This window comes from Tachysurus fulvidraco, chromosome 5 (genome assembly GCF_022655615.1).
Source record: "Tachysurus fulvidraco isolate hzauxx_2018 chromosome 5, HZAU_PFXX_2.0, whole genome shotgun sequence".
Taxonomy (NCBI): Eukaryota; Metazoa; Chordata; class Actinopteri; order Siluriformes; family Bagridae; genus Tachysurus; species Tachysurus fulvidraco.
This window is the reverse complement of record NC_062522.1, coordinates 11,789,596-11,808,544: the sequence shown is the minus strand read 5'-3', so window position 1 is coordinate 11,808,544 and position 18,949 is coordinate 11,789,596. Positions and strand designations below refer to the sequence as shown.

General features: G+C 37.0%; 3 protein-coding genes across 3 annotated transcripts; 2 read left to right on the top strand and 1 right to left on the bottom strand.

The window, feature by feature from the left end:
- The first annotated feature begins 619 nt into the window (after nucleotides 1–619).
- Nucleotides 620–9,000, top strand: actl6a (actin-like 6A). The gene is made up of 14 exons (XM_027146918.2): nucleotides 620–820; nucleotides 2,573–2,649; nucleotides 2,729–2,903; nucleotides 3,086–3,186; nucleotides 3,617–3,714; nucleotides 3,861–3,955; nucleotides 4,539–4,645; nucleotides 5,007–5,096; nucleotides 5,183–5,244; nucleotides 5,363–5,477; nucleotides 5,561–5,641; nucleotides 7,481–7,576; nucleotides 8,364–8,450; nucleotides 8,548–9,000. The coding sequence occupies exons 1-14, from the start codon at nucleotides 796–798 to the stop codon at nucleotides 8,626–8,628; spliced, it is 1,290 nt and encodes a 429-aa protein (XP_027002719.1). The 5' UTR covers nucleotides 620–795; the 3' UTR covers nucleotides 8,629–9,000.
- mrpl47 (mitochondrial ribosomal protein L47) lies at nucleotides 8,990–12,282 on the bottom strand. Its single transcript, XM_027146919.2, has 7 exons — nucleotides 12,116–12,282; nucleotides 11,877–11,980; nucleotides 11,218–11,278; nucleotides 10,397–10,493; nucleotides 9,638–9,768; nucleotides 9,447–9,542; nucleotides 8,990–9,356 (listed from the first exon to the last, which is right to left on the bottom strand). Exons 1-7 carry the CDS (start codon nucleotides 12,244–12,246, stop codon nucleotides 9,248–9,250), a joined length of 729 nt encoding a protein of 242 aa, XP_027002720.1. The 5' UTR covers nucleotides 12,247–12,282; the 3' UTR covers nucleotides 8,990–9,247.
- Nucleotides 12,283–12,838: 556 nt separating this feature from the next.
- ndufb5 (NADH:ubiquinone oxidoreductase subunit B5) lies at nucleotides 12,839–17,562 on the top strand. The gene is made up of 6 exons (XM_027146921.2): nucleotides 12,839–12,997; nucleotides 14,402–14,487; nucleotides 15,130–15,196; nucleotides 15,273–15,334; nucleotides 16,064–16,170; nucleotides 17,299–17,562. The coding sequence occupies exons 1-6, from the start codon at nucleotides 12,880–12,882 to the stop codon at nucleotides 17,417–17,419; spliced, it is 561 nt and encodes a 186-aa protein (XP_027002722.1). The 5' UTR covers nucleotides 12,839–12,879; the 3' UTR covers nucleotides 17,420–17,562.
- The last annotated feature ends 1,387 nt before the right edge of the window (nucleotides 17,563–18,949 follow it).

Genomic DNA, 18,949 nt, shown 5'->3' with positions numbered 1-18,949 from the left:
GCACGTGTTAATGTTTACTGTGTTGATGACAATATGAAACGGAGCTATCCATCTGGCCATGAAAACAGAAAAAAGATGTGATTCTGTCTCTAGTCTCTATCTCTAGCTAAATTAGCTGTGCAGTGCTGCCAGTGCAAGTGTGAATGTGTGGCAAATGGTTTACATAGCTCACTGGTCAGGTAGGAGGGCCCCTTAGCAGAATTTTGCTTAGGGCCCCAGGGAGGTCAGGATCGGCTCTGATCCCAGGGACTCTGGGCACAAGGTAGGAGATACACTGGATGGGGTGACAATCCATATCCAAGGCACAACTGCACACAATCACATACCTATAAACAGATTATGGAAAATTTATCTGGGACTGGGGAAGAAAACAAAGACAGGAATCGATATATAAATAAATTCAGTAAATAACTATAAAATATATTGCCTTTGCTGTAGGCTATATTTATTGATTTATTTATTTTATTGTTTATAATTATTTATTTATTTATTTATTTATTTATTTATTTATTTGAAACTTTATAACTCCTTTTAACCCATAAAATATTTAGCAATCATCACATTTTTTAATCGCTGTAGCTTGTATGCGTAGTTTTTCTTTTAGCCGTAAGGGGGCGACGCTGTACTTTTGAGTTCCGGTATTGTTCACCAAAGAGGAAGATGTCCGTCGCGTTTCCTTTGTTGTGATGAATTCCATATTATAAAATAAGAAGTGAAAATTGAGTATTTTTTATCTAATTACAGGAGGTTTAGTTATATTTGTAATAAATAAATCAACATCTACCGTTGTCTATAATGAGTGGAGGAGTGTATGGTGGGGGTAAGTGTGAGTGTGTGTGCTGGAAAATGAATGAATGTCCGCCACGTTTAGCTAAAGACCGCTAGCTGTACAGAGACAGGAGGGATATAAACTAACTGCCATTGTTTATATGCATTTAATCTGTTTAGTAAAATACAGCTCTTTGTTTTATTTTAAAATGTGTGTATCTGTGTGCGCGCGCGCATATATGTGTGTATGTGCGCATGTGTGTTTGTATATGTCTGTGTATATGTATGTATATGTGTGTGTGTGTGTGTGTGTGTGTGTGTGTATGTGTGTATGTATGTAGGTGTGTGTGTGTTTGTGTATGTATATGTGCTCGTGTGTGTTTGTGTGTGTGTGTGTGTGTGTGTATGTATGTATGTATGTATGTATGTGTGTGTTTGTGTATGTAGGTGTATGTGCGCGCGCGTGTGTGTGTGTGTGTGTGTGTGTGTGTATGTATGTATGTATGTAGGTGTGTGTGTGTTTGTGTATGTATATGTGCTCGTGTGTGTTTGTGTGTGTGTGTGTGTATGTATGTATGTATGTAGGTGTGTGTGTGTTTGTGTATGTATATGTGCTCGTGTGTGTTTGTGTGTGTGTGTGTGTGTGTGTATGTATGTATGTATGTATGTATGTGTGTGTTTGTGTATGTAGGTGTATGTGCGCGCGCGTGTGTGTGTATGTATGTATGTGTGTGTGTGTGTGTGTGTATGTAGGTGTGTGTGTTTTGTGTATGTATATGTGCTCGTGTGTGTTTGTGTATGTGTGTGTGTGTGTGTGTGTGTGTTTGTGTATGTATATGTGCTCGTGTGTGTTTGTGTGTATGTATGTGTGTGTTTGTGTGTATGTATGTGTGTGTGTTTGTGAATCAGAATCAGCTTTATTGCCAGGCATGTTTTCACATGCAAGGAATTTGTTTTAGTGACAGAATTATATGAATTATGTATGTATGTATTTGTGTGTGTATGTATGTATGTGTGTGTATGTATGTATGTGTGTGTATTGCACAGTGACCGCATCTTCGTTGCAGTGCAACTTCATCAGTGCAACTGATATCGTTCAATTTATTTGGATTTTCTTTTTTTGTTGACCATCCTGTCAAACCAATCATTCATCCTACCCAATCTCACTATCAATTTATTCATCTTGTCTTTAGCACACAGTCATTCTATACTATCATCAATCCACTCTATCTATTTAGCATCCATTGGATCCTATCTTATCCATTCAATCTATTCTTTCTATTGATTTACTATATGTTGCAGTCTGTCCTGTTTATCCAGTTAAACTCTGTAAAATATAGATTGAGCTTGTTAATATGCATTTAGTTTAGTTTTTCTTTTTTAATCCACATTTCCTTAAACCCATGGTTCTCATAGTGGCCGGGGATGTGTGATGTTTATCCAGTCGGTCTGTGATTGTATTGCTGTTTAAAAATCGCATGGATGTTTTGGAGATTACTATCAGCTACTATTATGTAATTAATTTAAATGAAATGTACTGGTTTTGAGCTAGAGATCTAGGTAAGGGACATTGGGACACTTTCAGATCTACACCTAGAAAATTCAGAAATAAAAAGCTAAATTAAAATAATGAAACTTTTTTCCGTTTTGTTTTGGAAACTGTTAAAAGGCTCCAAGCCACTCAGGATGTCTAGCATTCAAATGAGTGCAGACTAAACAGTATATCGAGCTAGATCACAAATTATTTGTATTGATCACAATTTACACCCATTCCTAAGAAATCTGTTCTTTTCTTGTCTACCAGATGAGGTGGGTGCACTGGTGTTTGATATCGGTTCCTACTCTGTGAGGGCTGGTTATGCTGGAGAGGACTGTCCCAAAGTAAGCAGGAATCCTCCTATTTGCATCTGCCATGTCACAAATGTGTGAGGTTTGCTATAAAAAATGCTCTGCTTTGCAGGCTGACTTCCCCACCGTGATTGGTGTAACTTTGGACAGGGAAGATGGCACTACGCCGATGGAAACGGACGGAGATAAAAGCAAGCAAAGTGGAACAACGTATTACATCGACACCAATCAGCTCAGGGTGCCGCGAGAAAACATGGAGGTCATGTCACCTCTTAAAAATGGCATGAGTAGGTGTCTCTGTCCTTGCAGCTCATTTTTACAGCTTGACACAAACAAAATATTAATACTAAAAATACTAGAATGTGAAATATTTAGGATTAATTTTCATCTAATTGTTGTTAAAAAGATTTTTTTTTTGTTTAAGCACAAAAGTTTTCTTTCTTTATAAATGTCGCATCATTTCTCCTAGTTGAAGAATGGGACAGCTTTCAGGCCATTTTGGACCACACCTACAGAATGCACTTCAAATCTGAGCCTAGCTTGCATCCTGTGCTGATGTCAGAAGCCTCTGTAAGCACAACACAAGCTTTCGTTTCTTTATTAAACATGTCCTTGTACCTACATTGTGTCTTAAAATCTGCCATACATAGGGGACTGTGTATCCCAGCATGCAACACTTCCAGTCTTTTTGAATTTGTTAAAAAGCTCAGCAGCAGTACTGTGTGCGTGCGTGCGTGCGTGCGTGCGAGCGAGAGAGAGAGAGAGAGAGAGAGAGAGAGAGAGAGAGATGGATGATCTAGCCATGTTTCCTGTTAAAGCCCATCACATGAGAATGATCTTAATGTTTTGTCTGGGAGAGGGAAAAAAAAATATAAAAAATGTTTTGAAGACATTTTGTTAAGAACTTTGGGTGCGCCTGCACACTCACACACACACACACACACACACACACACACACACACTTATTTACCCTGGTTGTCTGGTTTTAATTTGTATTCAGTGGAACACACGAGCCAAGAGGGAGAAGCTGACGGAGCTCATGTTTGAACATTACAACATCCCTGCTTTCTTCTTGTGTAAAACAGCTGTCCTGTCGGCGTATCCTTCACTATCAGATTGTGTCACGTATTTCATCTGCATGTTGCAGTACATGTGTACATTAACCAGAGCCCTTGTTATAAGAAAATATTGATATAATCATGTCTGATGCATGTATCAGCGTTCTTAACTCTTAAGTATATCAGATTTGCAAATGGACGATCCACTGGTTTGGTGTTAGACAGTGGTGCGACGCACACAACTGCTATTCCAGTGCATGATGGTTATGTCCTGCAACAAGGTAAATCGTCACTCTACTTTCATAACCTAAATTTGTCTCCTTTTTTTTAATGTATTTTTTAAAAATATATTTTATAATATTAGTCCTAAGGACATTAGCTGGTCATTTTTTTATTGATCATTTTGGAAAATCTGCCTTTTTTTTAATGCAAAACCCAGGAGACATTTTTTTTAATGCCTGAATGTGGTCTTTTATGTTATTTATTATTAAGTGATTTTTTTAAATGTCTTTTTACTGACTCAGTAATGCAGAATTCATCGAATTAATAGCTAGAACAACAGCTAGAACATACAATGGTGCATAAGACATGTTTGTGCATGTAATACATATAGACACACACACACGCCATCAGATCCTTGCGTATTTTGAATTAGAAATCTGAGAGGGAGAAACAACATTTTTGGACACCTCTGGTCTACATGTACACACTGTAGAGAAGAGCTCCTGTAGCACTCAATAGACTTACACAATGGAACCAGAAGCTTAGCAGTTTTATAAACAATTGTTTTTGTGTCATGTATCAATGATCCTTGTGTATCATCCTGTATATTGGCACTGAGGCTGTGTTCTGTGCTTTTTCCAGGCATTGTCAAATCCCCACTCGCAGGTGACTTCATGAGCATGCAGTGTAGAGAGCTTTTTCAGGAATTAAGTGTCGAAATTGTTCCTCCATACATGATTGCTTCAAAGGTGAGGCTTTGTCTATTGTTGTTACCACCATGGGTGGTACCACCGGTTATTAGGGTTAGGGAGCAATTACCTTTTTTTTTTTTTACCAGTTTTGGACGGCTTTTTTCTCCTTAATTAATAAAATCATCATTTGGGTGGAGCATGATGATGGTATTACAGAAGGCTTGCAGTACCTCACGATTGAATAAATCAGTCCAGCTCAACCAAATGTGCTGTTTCACTCGTTTAAAATCATCTCTTTAATGCAGAATTGTTAAGTCTTAAACAGTTGTGCCCTAACTGTTATGTAAAAAGATTTATTATTCAGACTGATTGTTATACATGTAAATATACGTGTGTTTTTTTTTTTTTTTAATTAAAGGATTCAGTGCGTGAAGGTTCACCAGCCAGCTGGAAGAAGAAAGAGAAACTACCTCAAGTTACTCGCTCATGGCATAACTACATGTGTAATGTAAGGACTGCACTGAGACGTCTGTTACGATGGTAACCTAATGCTCTGACACGCTGGTGTCTAATCTGCTGTGTTCATTTTCGCAGACTGTTATTCAAGATTTCCAGGCCTCAGTCTTGCAGGTCTCAGATTCACCTTATGATGAACAGTACGTCCACTTTATTCCTTACTCACTAACATTCTGGTCACAGTGTGTTCAACTCCTCACAGCATGAACAGCGACTGATTTGATGTGTTTTGTCATTGTGGCTTTGTTGCCTTTGCAGGGTGGCTGCGCAGATGCCGACTGTTCACTATGAGCTCCCCAACGGCTACAACTGTGACTTTGGAGCTGAACGACTGAAGATTCCTGAGGGGCTTTTTGACCCCTCTAATGCAAAGGTAAGCACTGTTAAATAATTTGTGATTATTATTCCTTTCTACAGACAGTATCATCTCTTAAGGTGTGTGTGTGTGTTTTATAGGGTCTGTCTGGAAACACCATGCTGGGAGTAGGCCATGTTGTGACCACCAGTGTGGGCATGTGTGACGTTGATATCAGACCAGTAAGACCTTTTTTTGTTTGTTATAAAATTTAAAACGAGCCACCAAAGTGGAATAAATATTTTCTGGGTGGGAAGGACAGCCCTTATCTTCTTTCCCCACTGATCAGAATCAGAATCAGAATCAGAATCAGAAAGTTCTTTATTGCCAAGTATGTTTTCACATACGAGGAATTTGTTCTAGTACAGGAGCTCCACAGTGTAACCAGAATGGCAATGATAAGAAATGAACACATGTATAATAAAGACAGTTGTATGTACAGTGGAAAAATGTGCAAATCGAAATATAAATGTGCAAACTGAAATATAAATAAGTACATGTAAACAATGTACGAATAGGGTTTGTTCTGTGTATGTCAAGTGTTCATCAGATGGATTGCCTGAGGGGGAAGAAACTGTTCCTATGTCTGGTCGTTCTGGTGCTCAGGGATCTGTAGCGTTGTCCAGATGGCAACAGTTCAAAGAGGGAGTGTGCTGGATGTGAGGGGTCCAGAGTGATTGACTTTGCCCTTTTGCTCACTCTGGAGAAGTACAGATCTTGATGAGTGGGGAGAGTTGTGCCAATGATTCGCTCAGCAGTCCGGACTAAACTCTGTAGTCTTCTGAGGTCGGATTGGGTGGCTGAGCTGAACCAAACAGTCACTGAGGTGCAGAGGATGGATTCAGTGATAGCATTGTTGAACTGTTTTAGCAGATCCTGTGGCAGGTTGAACTTCTTCAGCTGATGAAGGAAGTACAACCTCTGCTGAGCTTGCAGTCTATGTGAGTCTATGGAGGGAGTCTATGTGAATGGAGTCTATGTGAATGTCCCATTTCAGGTCCTGGGAGATTGTGGTTCCCAGGAATCTGAATGACTCCACTGCTGTGACAATGCTGTCCATGATGGTAAGTTGGGGAAGAGCAGGGGGGTTTGTCCTGAAGTCCACGATCATCTCCACTGTCTTGAGTGTGTTAAGCTCCAGGGTTTAAGGCTGCACAAGACAGCCAGCCGTTCAACCTCCAGTCTGTAAGCAGACTCGTCACCGTCCTGGATGAGGCCGATCAGTGTGGTGTCGTCTGCAAACTTGAGGAGCTTGACAGAGGGGTCATTAGAGGTGCAGTCATTCGTGTACAGGGAGAAGAGCAGTGGGAAGAGTACACAACCCTGAGGAACGCCAGTGCTGATGGTGCATATGCTAGATTTGAGCTTACCCAGTCGCACTAGCTGCTGCCTGTCTGTCAGAAAGCTGGTGATCCACTGACAGACAGAGGAGGGCACGGAGAGCTGGGTTAATTTGGGCTCTAGTAGTGATGGGATGATGGTGTTAAAGGCAGAGCTGAAGTCCACAAACAGGATCCTCACATAAGTCCGTGGTCTGTCCAGATGCTGCAGAACATAATGCAGTCCCATATTGACTGCATCATTCACAGACCTGTTTGCTCTGTAGGCAAACTGCAGAGGGTCCAGTAAGGGTCCAGTAATGTCCTTCAGATAAGCCAGAACCAGTCTTTCAAATGATTTCATGACCACAGAAGTTACAGCCACAGGTCTGTAGTCATTAAGTCCGGTAATTTTGGATTTCTTTGGGACGGGATGATGGTGGAGCTTTTGAAGCATGAGGGGACTTCACACAGCTCCAGTGATGTGTTGAATATCCGTGTAAAGATGGGGGCCATTTGATCAGCACAGGTTTTTAGACAGGCTCGTGAAACGCTGTCTGATTTCTGTGTTCTCAACTGCTTAAATGAAAGGCATCAAGTGGGAAAATGTAGGTTGCAATTTAAACGTACCAAACACCACATATTCTGACTAGACCCTGACTGCATTGGTGATTTGTGTTGTTGATTTTTTTTTTCCCTCAGGGTCTGTATGGCAGTGTGATAGTTACTGGTGGAAACACTCTCATCCAAGGATTTACAGACAGACTAAACAGAGAGCTGTCTCAGAAGACGCCACCGGTTTGTTCTACTGCATGAATCTGTATAGTCTATGAGGGGAAAAAAAGTGCTGTGAATTTACATTTAAAAGATGTGTTATAAGGCTTAGGATCCAACATACAAGCCCTGCTGATTGAGCTGTTGCTATAGAAACATATTAGAACCAGTGCATTCATATACCTGATGTAGTGTAGCATTACTTACACAGCTGTTTTATAGGAAATTATTCAAGAACAGTCAAATTAAAAATGTAAAAAAACAAAACAAAAAAAAACCCCACTTTACATTTATTTATTTATTTGCAAAAAGGAATGCACTTGTTTTCCTCTCATTAGCTGTAGCCTTTTTGACCCATGGTGTATTGTCAATTATACTTTTTTTTTCTTTTTATTTAGATATTTTTTTCGACCCAGATTTAGATTTTTTTTATACCCACCTTGCTCTTTCTTACATAGATTTTAATATTTAAAAATTTTGGTGTAAGCTGAATTTTGACATTACCAAACTAATAAATATAATAGTAATGCAGTTTATCTAAATATAGTGCATTTTGTAAGCAAGTGGACTCAAAAGTGCATTACACTCTTGGATAAAATGCTCAAACTGAAGCCTCTTAATGTGTCTAGTTCAGGATTGTTTACAAATTTGACACACTCACCATATCCAGCCATTTCTATTTCTAGACGTCTTCCAAATTGTAGAAAAGTACACAGAGAATATTTGAGGAATCTTATCCCAACTGTTTTTGACCGTACTTATAACTAGTCTCTTTGCAGCACAACGCCAACGATATTGTTTATGTTCACAGAGTATGCGCTTGAAGTTAATAGCCAACAATACCACCCTGGAGCGCAGGTTCAGCGCCTGGATCGGAGGATCTATCCTGGCATCGCTGGTGAGTACTGAAGCGTGAATCGGAGCGCTGGAGTTACTGAGGATGTACAACAGAGCTGCCTTGTTTATGGTTTTCATCACATTGCTTTTCATTCTAGGGAACTTTCCAACAAATGTGGATTTCCAAGCAGGAGTATGAGGAAGGAGGGAAGCAGTGTGTAGAGAGGAAGTGCCCTTGACCAACTACAGCAGTTTTTTTCTTTAAATAAAAAAAATAATATCTTCTGGTAGAAAAGGCCGCCTTAGTGGACTCAGGAAAATAAAGGACACTTGTGCTGAAAGGATACAGTAATTAGCTCTGCTTTCTTATCTTTTTTTTATAACTGTAATTGTCATAGTTGTGTTCTTTTCTATACTCAAGTGTTTGTGTGTCACGCCAATTCAGAGAAAAGATTCAGTTCTTATTTGGCACATTTACAAGTAAAATATGATCCTCCATCCTTCAAGTTAGCTGCAGAGAAAATGACAGTAACCAATATATATACACACAGGAAACCTCTTGTGTTTTTAATCAGTGATTGGCTGTTTTGAAAATAAAGATTTTTGTGACAGATTTGTGTTTTTAATTGACTTTGGATCATTATGCATTTAAAATGTACATGTACTGTCATTTAGTTTGTTTACAGACACACATCTACTGTACATATCTGTAGTCAGTGCTTTACTCAGAGAAAACGATGACTATTCCTGCAATTAATTAACTAACACCAGAATAAAAAGACGGGGCTCAATCCACACATGAAGAATTGGGTTCATTATTTAGCAAAATGAACTTTTTTTTTTTTAGCCTGGGCCATCTCATGCTTGTGCAGTCTTTTTAGAGAAAAGCTCAGCCACTTTCTTCTGCTTTTGTTTCTCCTTCCTTTCTCTCCTTGTTTTACTCCTCAGGTGTTTCTCAAGACTTAGCCTGAAATTAGGAAGAAAACAATCACACGTAAGCATGCAGTCTGAAACATTTAGCAAGTCAGTGAGTTTTAATTCTGAATTTTGGCCTTGCCTTATGTAAGGGGAGACATATGATGGTGTGTAGAAACGTTTCCTCTTGTAGATCTTGTTCATGTACCAGGGGACAGGATGCTCTCTAAAACGGTACCTATTTCATAAAGATAATGATTAAAAAAAAACACCAATCAAAGTTCTGTTTCTAAACACTGTGATGGCATCAGGATTAAATGTAACTGCGCTTACCAGAACGTTTTGCCAAAGATGTTTCTCCTCCATTCTCCGGGTCTGCCTTTTTCTTGTCCTGTCTGTAGTAAACGGAGAGCATCTTCTCGTTCTTTCACAACAACGTCAAGCCTCTGCATAGATCTTTCCACCTAATAAAACAACACATTGGGTTTAATCTGTTTTTCTAAATCGGCAGATCTCAAATTAGGATTTTCAGACGCAGGAGGGTCTGATTTGTTACAGTAGCGGAAATTTCCATCACAATCAATGCTAATGTTTAATCAATAAAGTGTGCTTTTGCTGCCATCTGCCAAATTCCATTTTTATTTCACAGTCAGTGATATAAAGCATCATAATATTGTACTGTGTATGGTTCTATGTAAGACCAGTACAATTACAATTTTAATTAAATGTTTATTCAAGGAGTTCCTGTAGGCATTTTTCCTGTTTGAAATTTAGTCTATTTAATTAAACATTTTTAAAAAGAACAGTTCAGGAATAAAATGTCCAGTGGCTCCAATAAACAACCAAAATATTACTTTGCACATTTAAATAATGTTCAGAATGCACTGAGAGGCATCATATTGAAATAAAAAAATAATGTAGCTACTTTAACAGAGCAATAGGTTTATTGAGTGACCGTGCCCAAGGTGACCAAACTGAACTAAAATCAGCAGGTAGTATGCATTAACCCCTGCCGAATAGAGTAAATAATACAGTTTAATGCTGATGGTATACCATGACAAACATACTGATCTGAACCTTTAAACATCTCACCTTTTTAATACGTTCTGGACTGGGCATTGAAACACATTGCCGCTTTGCCTCTTGTTCTATTGTTTGCAGCATATTCTTTTCCTTTAGAAGAACATACCTGCAACATAAAACAAATATGATCACAGGATTAATAAATGATCACCATGAACCCAATGTTTACATTTTCTATAATCAAATACGAATTGTGTCAAGTTAAAATCCATCTACAATACTCCATAGCACACGTTATCAGACTAGTTTAATTTCTATGGTTTTAAGATGGTAAATATTATGGACATGCCCTAATACAGCTGTGTAACAAACAATTGTGGTGCACACACAACAAACCGAAAATGTATTTATCATTAACGTACGGCAGTGAATCCTTTCAGACACAATGCGACTGTGTTACTCCTAGCTAACACTCAGATGCAGCTAAAATCTGTATACTGTGTTTAGTGAGGCTGTTATTTAGAACCGCAAACAGTGCCAAAAGGTGTACACTAGACTGTTGTCTGAACTTGACGTGGGCCACAGAAATGGGATCATAGACTAAAATGATTTATTGCATTATAGTTTTTGGTTCCAAAACAGACAGAAACTATTTGTAGAATGAATTCAGCATTACCTAATAACATTCATTTTTAAATGGTCAGGTTGAAAGCGGTTACAGAGGACGTTTATAAATCTATTAGGTCTTGAAATGTTAGATCTTTGTAATTGATCCTGTTACGCCTTTTTTTGAGTCAGTCTGACTCACATTTGGTTTGACCGCCCAGGTATGAAAATAATTAGATTGACTGATTATTAGAAATCTGATTGGGATAAACTGTTAAAGTTACCACAGCTTGTGCAGGTCTTCATTACTCTTTGCTCTAAGCTGTTTAGCTGTCCATGGAGAACCTATAAGAATTCAAACAAACAAACAAACAAAAACAAACAACAGTCAAAAGTCCTGCTTAAGATTAATCAATTCAGTTCAGTTCAATTCAATTCAAATTTATTTGTATTGCGCTTTGCACTGACATCGTCTCAAAGCAGCTTTACAGAACGTAAACACAGAAAGGTTATTATAAAGAATAATATAAAGATTAATATAATAAATTCAAGATCAACATTAGATATATTTAAATGTTTTTGCATTTATCCGCAATAAACAAGTCTGAGGTGACTCAGGTGACTGTGACGAGGAAAAACTCCCTTAGATGATAAAGGAAGAAACCTTGGAGGAACCTCATCCTCATTTGGGTGACCCCAGAGGGTGTGATTATAAATATACAGCCTGATAAATGTTGTATTGATGCAAAAGACCACATGCAGTTTACATCTCCTGTTTTGTATCACAGTGGAGCTGGTAAATCTAATCAGCTTTCATACACTGTTTAAAATGCTCTCCCTAAACATGACAAGTGATAGCAATAAATAGAAAAAATGCAGGAAAAAAAACAAAAAAATATAAAATAATAAAAAAAAAAACCAAAATGTTTTGATTCAGTGGCACCTGATTTAACTGTAGTCTCTCCCCAGTTTTCAGGCAGGTCAAAGAATTCCTCGAGGCCCCATCTGCTGACTGATGTGTGGACATAGCGAGCAAGATCAGGACGCCTGGAAAAAGTGGAGAAGACAAATAAAAAGCTGGTAATACCATAATACCATCACGTCCATAGCTTCCTGTGTTTTAAACAAAGGTTAGTGCGAAGAAAACATGTCCTGCAGTTAAAGAATACTGTAAAGAAATACCTTTGAATGCAGGAACGATAGCTAAGCAATGTATGTGATGAATATTGAGCTTTGGTTGGCAAAGATATTTTAACAGCGCTTTGAAATTGTCTGCAAATTGCAGCAAGGCGGCATGTTGTGGCCGCCGCCATCTTGAACAGCAATGTCAACGTTAAGCAGGGTTGCCAGATAATGTGCACCGCGATGATCTGCAAATGTAATTATTATACTTTTTTTTTCAACGGAGCCGGTGTTTCTTTTTTTATTATTGAACCAAATACTATTAAATAATACAACAACAACAATAATAATAATAATAACAATAATAATAATAATAATAATAATAATAATAATAACATTTCTCCAAATACTATAGAACGTGTTGGAATTGCAGATTAAAACACACTTTGGCAACACATGTTCTGACCACATAATATTTGGTCCTTGCCTTTTATAAATAAAATCCCATATCTCCATACAAATGATATTTTTAGACACACTAAATGTTTCGGTATTTATTTTAGAAAATTAAAATATTTGTTCTTATTCTTATGTGGCGTGTAGATTATTTTGTAGATTATATTTTAGTGAACACAGTTAATAGTAATATGTATTTATATAGATCGATGTATTTTGTAAATAAATAAATAGCCATAAATAAATATGTTTTAAATATATATGAATATCGACGAATAAAGAAACTTTATTTCCGTCTCGGAAGTGACGTAGGTCCTAACGGCTGACCAATCAGTGAAGTTCTCGGTAAAGCACTGCCCAAAACAAACATGGCGGCGTTCAGCGTCCTCCGAGCTGCGGCAGCGTTTGCCAGCAGGATAAACCCTTTAAAACGTGCAAATCAGTCGTCAGATCTACTTTCCAGAGCAGTAGTGCGCTCAGAACAAGGTACATCACACACATGCTTTGTGAAATTGTATTAAATGTTTCTGCAGACGGTTTATTATGAGCAGTGACCTTGTCCTCGGAGGGTTTGTGCTAATTCAGCTACAGGGGCAGCTGTATTCGGGTTTGCGTTATATGTAGGACCTTTATATTCACTGTGGATCTGTTTGGTGTTTAATAGTGTTTACTGGATTATTGTGGCGGTTCTATAGTCAAAACCAAATGTAGTTACTATTACATTAAGTGTGTATTAACAATAACATTAACAACAGTGTTAGTTAGCATTAGCTAGCTACTGTCATTGTATGTAATGTTAACAGATTAATGGTAGTTAAACTGAGTACAGCATAACAGTTAGACATAATCCAAATATCGCCCGTTTACTTTCTCCAAAATTACTAAAGTGCATATCTAGTTAAAGCTTGTTTCATAAGTCCATCTATCTAGATGGCACATTATTTTCATTGCCATAACCTCAGAACCATTTACTTGTACTTTTCAACAATGTCCACACATCTCTGCACTGCTGTAGCCTTTATACTTATTCACTGTACACACACACACACACACACACACACAAGCTGAACATATGCTACATATTTATTTGCACAATTGCTACTCTTTGCACTTCTGGTAGATGTCAAACTGCATTTCCATCCCAACCATCCATTTACATTTACATTTACGGCATTTAGCAGACACCCTTATCCAGAGTGACTTACAACTGAGCAACTGAGGGTTAAGGGCCTTGCTCAGGGGCCCAGCAGTGGCAGCTTGGTGGAGCTGGGGTTTGAACCCATGACCTTCCGATCAGTAGCCCAACACCTTAACCACTGAGCTACCACATCCCTCCCACCATCCATCCTTCCATCCCAGAGCTTGACTTGTTTGAATAAAAAAAATCCTGCATTGTAGACTCTTCAATGCTACAACATGTAGTGAATGAACATACTTAGAGAAGGTTTTACCGTATCACCGTATCTGTTCTTTGTTTGCAGCTGACCTTAATATCAGAACTGATGCACTAGGAAACCAGTTGAAATTGAGAATTTCACATGGCTATGGTTTAGTAAAATATAATTGAACCATCAGAACATTTAAAACAGAATCACATGGTCATTCATGCTCCATTGTCATGTACAAGGCTTAACTGGCTGTTTTCTGACAACTGGCCCATATTCACTGTCTGCCACTTACTGATTATATCAGTAAACTATGAGTTACATGTAAGTGCACATTTAACATTGATGTGTATATAGGTTTAAATTTCCTTGGATTAATTTATTGACGAGTGCTTTCTGTAATGAAACATGCTTCATGACCTGTACTATATTTTTAAAATTTACTAACATTTTAGATATGCTTTGGGGAAGCTCTGTGACTTACTGTGCTATGTTTTTGTAACAGTGGCTGTCCGTTATGGAAGTCATGGAAAGAAAATGTTTGTCATTAAGCCCACTGACTTTTATGACAGAAGATTTCTCCATTTGCTGGTAAGTCTTAAAAAGCAGGCATTAAACAAACGTATCTTACTTTTCCAGCATTTGGCAGACACCCTTATCCAGAGCGATGTACAAAAGTGCTTAAGTCTCTATCATTGAATACATTAACTCTGGTTCACTACTAATGTATTCATACTGAAAATTCGAACAAGAAGTGCACTTGAAATAAAATGGATGATGCAGTGTGTGGAGTGTTGGACACTTCAGCTTTCCTTGCATAGCATAAAAGGGCGGGCTACCAGGTACTGACTTTTGACGAGGAAAAAAATTCAAGATGGGAAGTGTTTGTTTGTTTGTTTATTTATTTATTTTTATAAAATTGGCTCACGTGGTGTAGTTTAATTTTCAACATTTTATAATTCCAGCATATTCTGCAGCATTTGTTGTCATTTGCCATAGACTGGGAAAAACCTTAGTGTTGCATTTGAGACAAGGCTACCGTTATAAAATTCATAAAAGTGTCTAGTGTGCAATACACCATTTAGGAGACAGCTATAAAATTGAAGGAGGTACTTTTTTCTGATTACTGTAATTACTGTCATAATTAAGAACATTGAGAGAGGAATAATGAGTATATAAGATGGTAGGACAGTTTGACCCTAGATCACTGTTCTTCTCTTCTCTCTGAATCAGAAATTTTACATCCTGCTCACTGGGATTCCTATTGCAGCGTTTGTGACGTTTGTAAATGTTTTCATCGGTAAGTTACCTTCTTGTTGTGTGTTATTACTGATGGTTTATTTGCAATATAACATGCTCACTGTGTCCTACTGTAGGTGAGGCAGAATTGGCTGAAATCCCAGAGGGCTATGAGCCAGAGCATTGGGAGTACTACAAGGTTGAGATTTTATAACTATATTGTAATATAGAGTGCTGCAGGGATGAGGAATTTTTTATTTTTTTTGTAGACCAACCCTTTTCTATTGGGTTTTGGATTACTGCAGAAAATAAGTTCCGTGTCTAACATAAGTAGGATTCTTACATGATTTGTTCATCACAATAATTTTTACAAATAAACACACAGTTTATTTTGAAGACTAAATACTGAAGTAAAAAAAAAACCTAAAGTATGGCTGTAAACAAACTTCAGGACAGTTGCATGATTTTCATTTTTATTTCAAAAAAGGATTCCTGGGTATGTGCTCTTTATAATGTTATTTGGTTACCAGTTTGCAAGAGCACAAGTACAAACATGTTTATCAAGACATGTAAAAGCGTTAAAAGATCACAAGTGGGGTGTTACTAATGTAATTTGTGTCACAGATTAACATAAAACATGAACATATTTTTGTGCGTGTAAACCACAGACCTTATTCCAGGTTTTTATCCAAAAATCTATATAAAAAAATATGACTTTAGGACAATCCAGTGGTGGAAAAAAGTTATTTCTTGAGTTTTAGAACTTAGTCCTGCAGTGCACTGTTATTTCAGTGTGCACAAAACAAATTTAGTTTTTCTTGACACTGCAGGTTGGTCTAGATACTTAATAAGTACAAACGGTATACACATTGTTTATGGATTTCTATTTTTAATTTTTAATTAATTATTATTATTTTTTAAATCCAAGCATCCCATTACTCGATGGATTTCCCGGAATATTTACGACAATCCAGTGAAGGATTATGAGAAAATGATGGCACTTATCCAAATTGAGAGTGAGAAGGCTGAACTGAGGTAAATGGTTCATGGTCAAAGCTCACCTGCATTTCCATGTTATTTATGTTTTTGTGGACACAGATCTAATTATATCAATAACAATCATGCTATTTATGTTAAACGACTGATAACTGAAGGCTTCACTGTTAAGTCAATTAAAGTTGTCATGTTTTTCTCAGCTGAAACCTAATGAAAAGTCCTGCCACATTTACAAAGATTTTTGTTTATAATTAAATGTGTATTTTAATAATTGCTACACCGTGGCACATTCATCTCACAAGCCTAATCTTAGAGTTGTATGTTTACAGATTGTTTGGGTGCGGGTCAGTTGGGGGGTTGAGATGGGACACAATGACGAAATAGGTCTTTATCTATAAAATGTTGGTTTAAATAAATTTCTCTTAAGATAAATTAATGTTGACATTCATGATTTTACACAAGATCCTATTAACATCTCTTATTACTGGAGAATTAACTTAGTTTTAAACACTACTTTGCTGCATTGCTACATATTTGTCTGGGTTTCGAGGCATTCAGCTTTGAGCAAAGTTAATTCAAAAATGGCAATTTTTCTTTAGGTTCAGTTTTTTAATTTTTTTTTTCTTTTTCTAAGAGTTAGGGTTAGAATATATATTAAATTTAAATTGCCTTAAACTTACATTTAGTTAAACAATGAATGGCCAATTTTAATCTAAGAGCCAATAAACAATGAATGGCCAATTTTAATCTAATCTAATTTCTATCTTTTAGATTAGATTATGAAATTTGTAATTTGCACTGTTAAATTGAACAAGTATAGTGTTACAATACAGTGAAATGTACCAAAAATGTCAGGTTTTTGTTTTTGAGGCAATGCATAGAGGGAGACATGGGTGCCAAAACATTTGGTATTAAATTTTATTAACCTGAGTCTAATCTGATCTCTGCTCAGAGCTTTTCACCTGTGAGCTTTTGTATAGGTTGTAAATGTAAAGTGAAGTCTATAATGAAGAACCTTGAGGTCAATATTGCAAGCCAATATTGTGAATTGATTTTTTTTCTTTCTACTGTAACACATTTTAAAATGAAAGTTTTTACTTACTTGTATTTCATAAGTCTCTGCTTATTAGTCTAACCAATAACACGACTTGATTTCTTTTTTCACAGAAAAAAGCAGCTTGAGGTTCGGAAGCACATGCGGGCAAAAGGAGATGGACCCTGGTTTTATATCGACACAGTTGATAAGAACCTTATTGACCAGAGTCCTAAAGCAACACCTGATAATTAAAGCCTGGGGTGGACATCCGATAGTCATTACGTCGAACCTGAACCTGAACTATTGTCATTATACAATGTATAATGGATACTGATATTTGTGCAGATCTATTTGTGTTCTTTTGCTGCTCACACCAATAAAGTGTAGAAGCCAAATTATAGCTTTCTAGTATTAATTTCAAAAAAACGTTATTTGAAACCTTAAATTACATTTAATCAGTATTTTTGTGATTGTTGCATCCCAAGATGCTTGATGTTGCAGCAACCTTTCGATGTTTTAAAAATTCATTCATTAAAATGAAATAATTAATTTCAAATAATAATAAAAAAAAACTACTTGGATTGGCACACGATTTATCTAAACTATTACCAGTGGAAACACACACGTAATTACTTTTTTGATAGTTTCTTTGTGTGTCGTGATGTCTTTCACACTTTGTATTTTGGTCCAAATCTACAGAGAATCTGTGGTAATCTGCAGAGGGTGCTTAGTTTTGTATTAATTTCTGCAATAACAAAATCACCAATCCTGAAGGTATTAATAATTTCCAGACTATAAAATTAGGAAAGCCTTAATATTCTTAAATCTGTTTTAGATGCAGAAAAAGGTGTAAAAGTGGGACTACAATAAACAGTCATATCCTAAAATGTTTTATTCCCAGAAAGAAAAGGTTGGTGTTCGATCTGTTCTTTAGGGAGAGTTTCAGAAAGAGTGTTTTCAGCAGTTGTACAACTCTTAATTGTAAAGTTTTTACTTTGCTCTATTCATCACAATTACGTTTTTTAATCATAATTATAATTTTCACCGATTAGTCCAACATGCAGATTTTTCAGTTCTCGATTGTTAAACACATGGCAATAAACATAGCATACCGATGTCATAGCTTCTTGGCTGCTTCTCTGACTATTCCCTTTTTCACAGTCCAGGGCATCATGGAGTGCGTGGAAGATGTTGTCTGAGACAGCCAGTAGCTTATACAACAACAATCCTTCTTTCTGACACTACAGTCAGAGCGTCCAGCTCCACCCCACATCACTGGCCTTACAGATTTTTTTTTTCAGTCTGTTGGCATCAGCTACCTTCAGTCCGCTGCACCAGCATGCAACAGCAGAAAAGATACCACTAGCTACAACAGACTCGTAGAACATCTTCAGCATCTTATTAATCTATTGTGTGAAATCCAGGTAACCAAGTGTAAACAAGGTCATGTTGCCTTTACTTTGTTAGCACTTATTCAAAATACAAATTTTGGCCTGCATTTTGAGGTCTACGTTAAAAAAAATTAAACCCATAATTTTTAAGTCCCATAAATGTATCTTTATTAGATACTATAATACGTCTAAAAGACATTTTGATAACTTGGTGTATCTAAAATTTATTGTGTTACTAACAATGTCTTACTGGATTTTTTTTTATAGTATTACTTTGTCACTACTTTGACTAGCACTAATTACTTTGTGGATTATTATATGTTCAATATTATATTGATTCAAATATTTTACCCTGAAGGAAAATGCACGAATACACACAGCATGGAGTGGT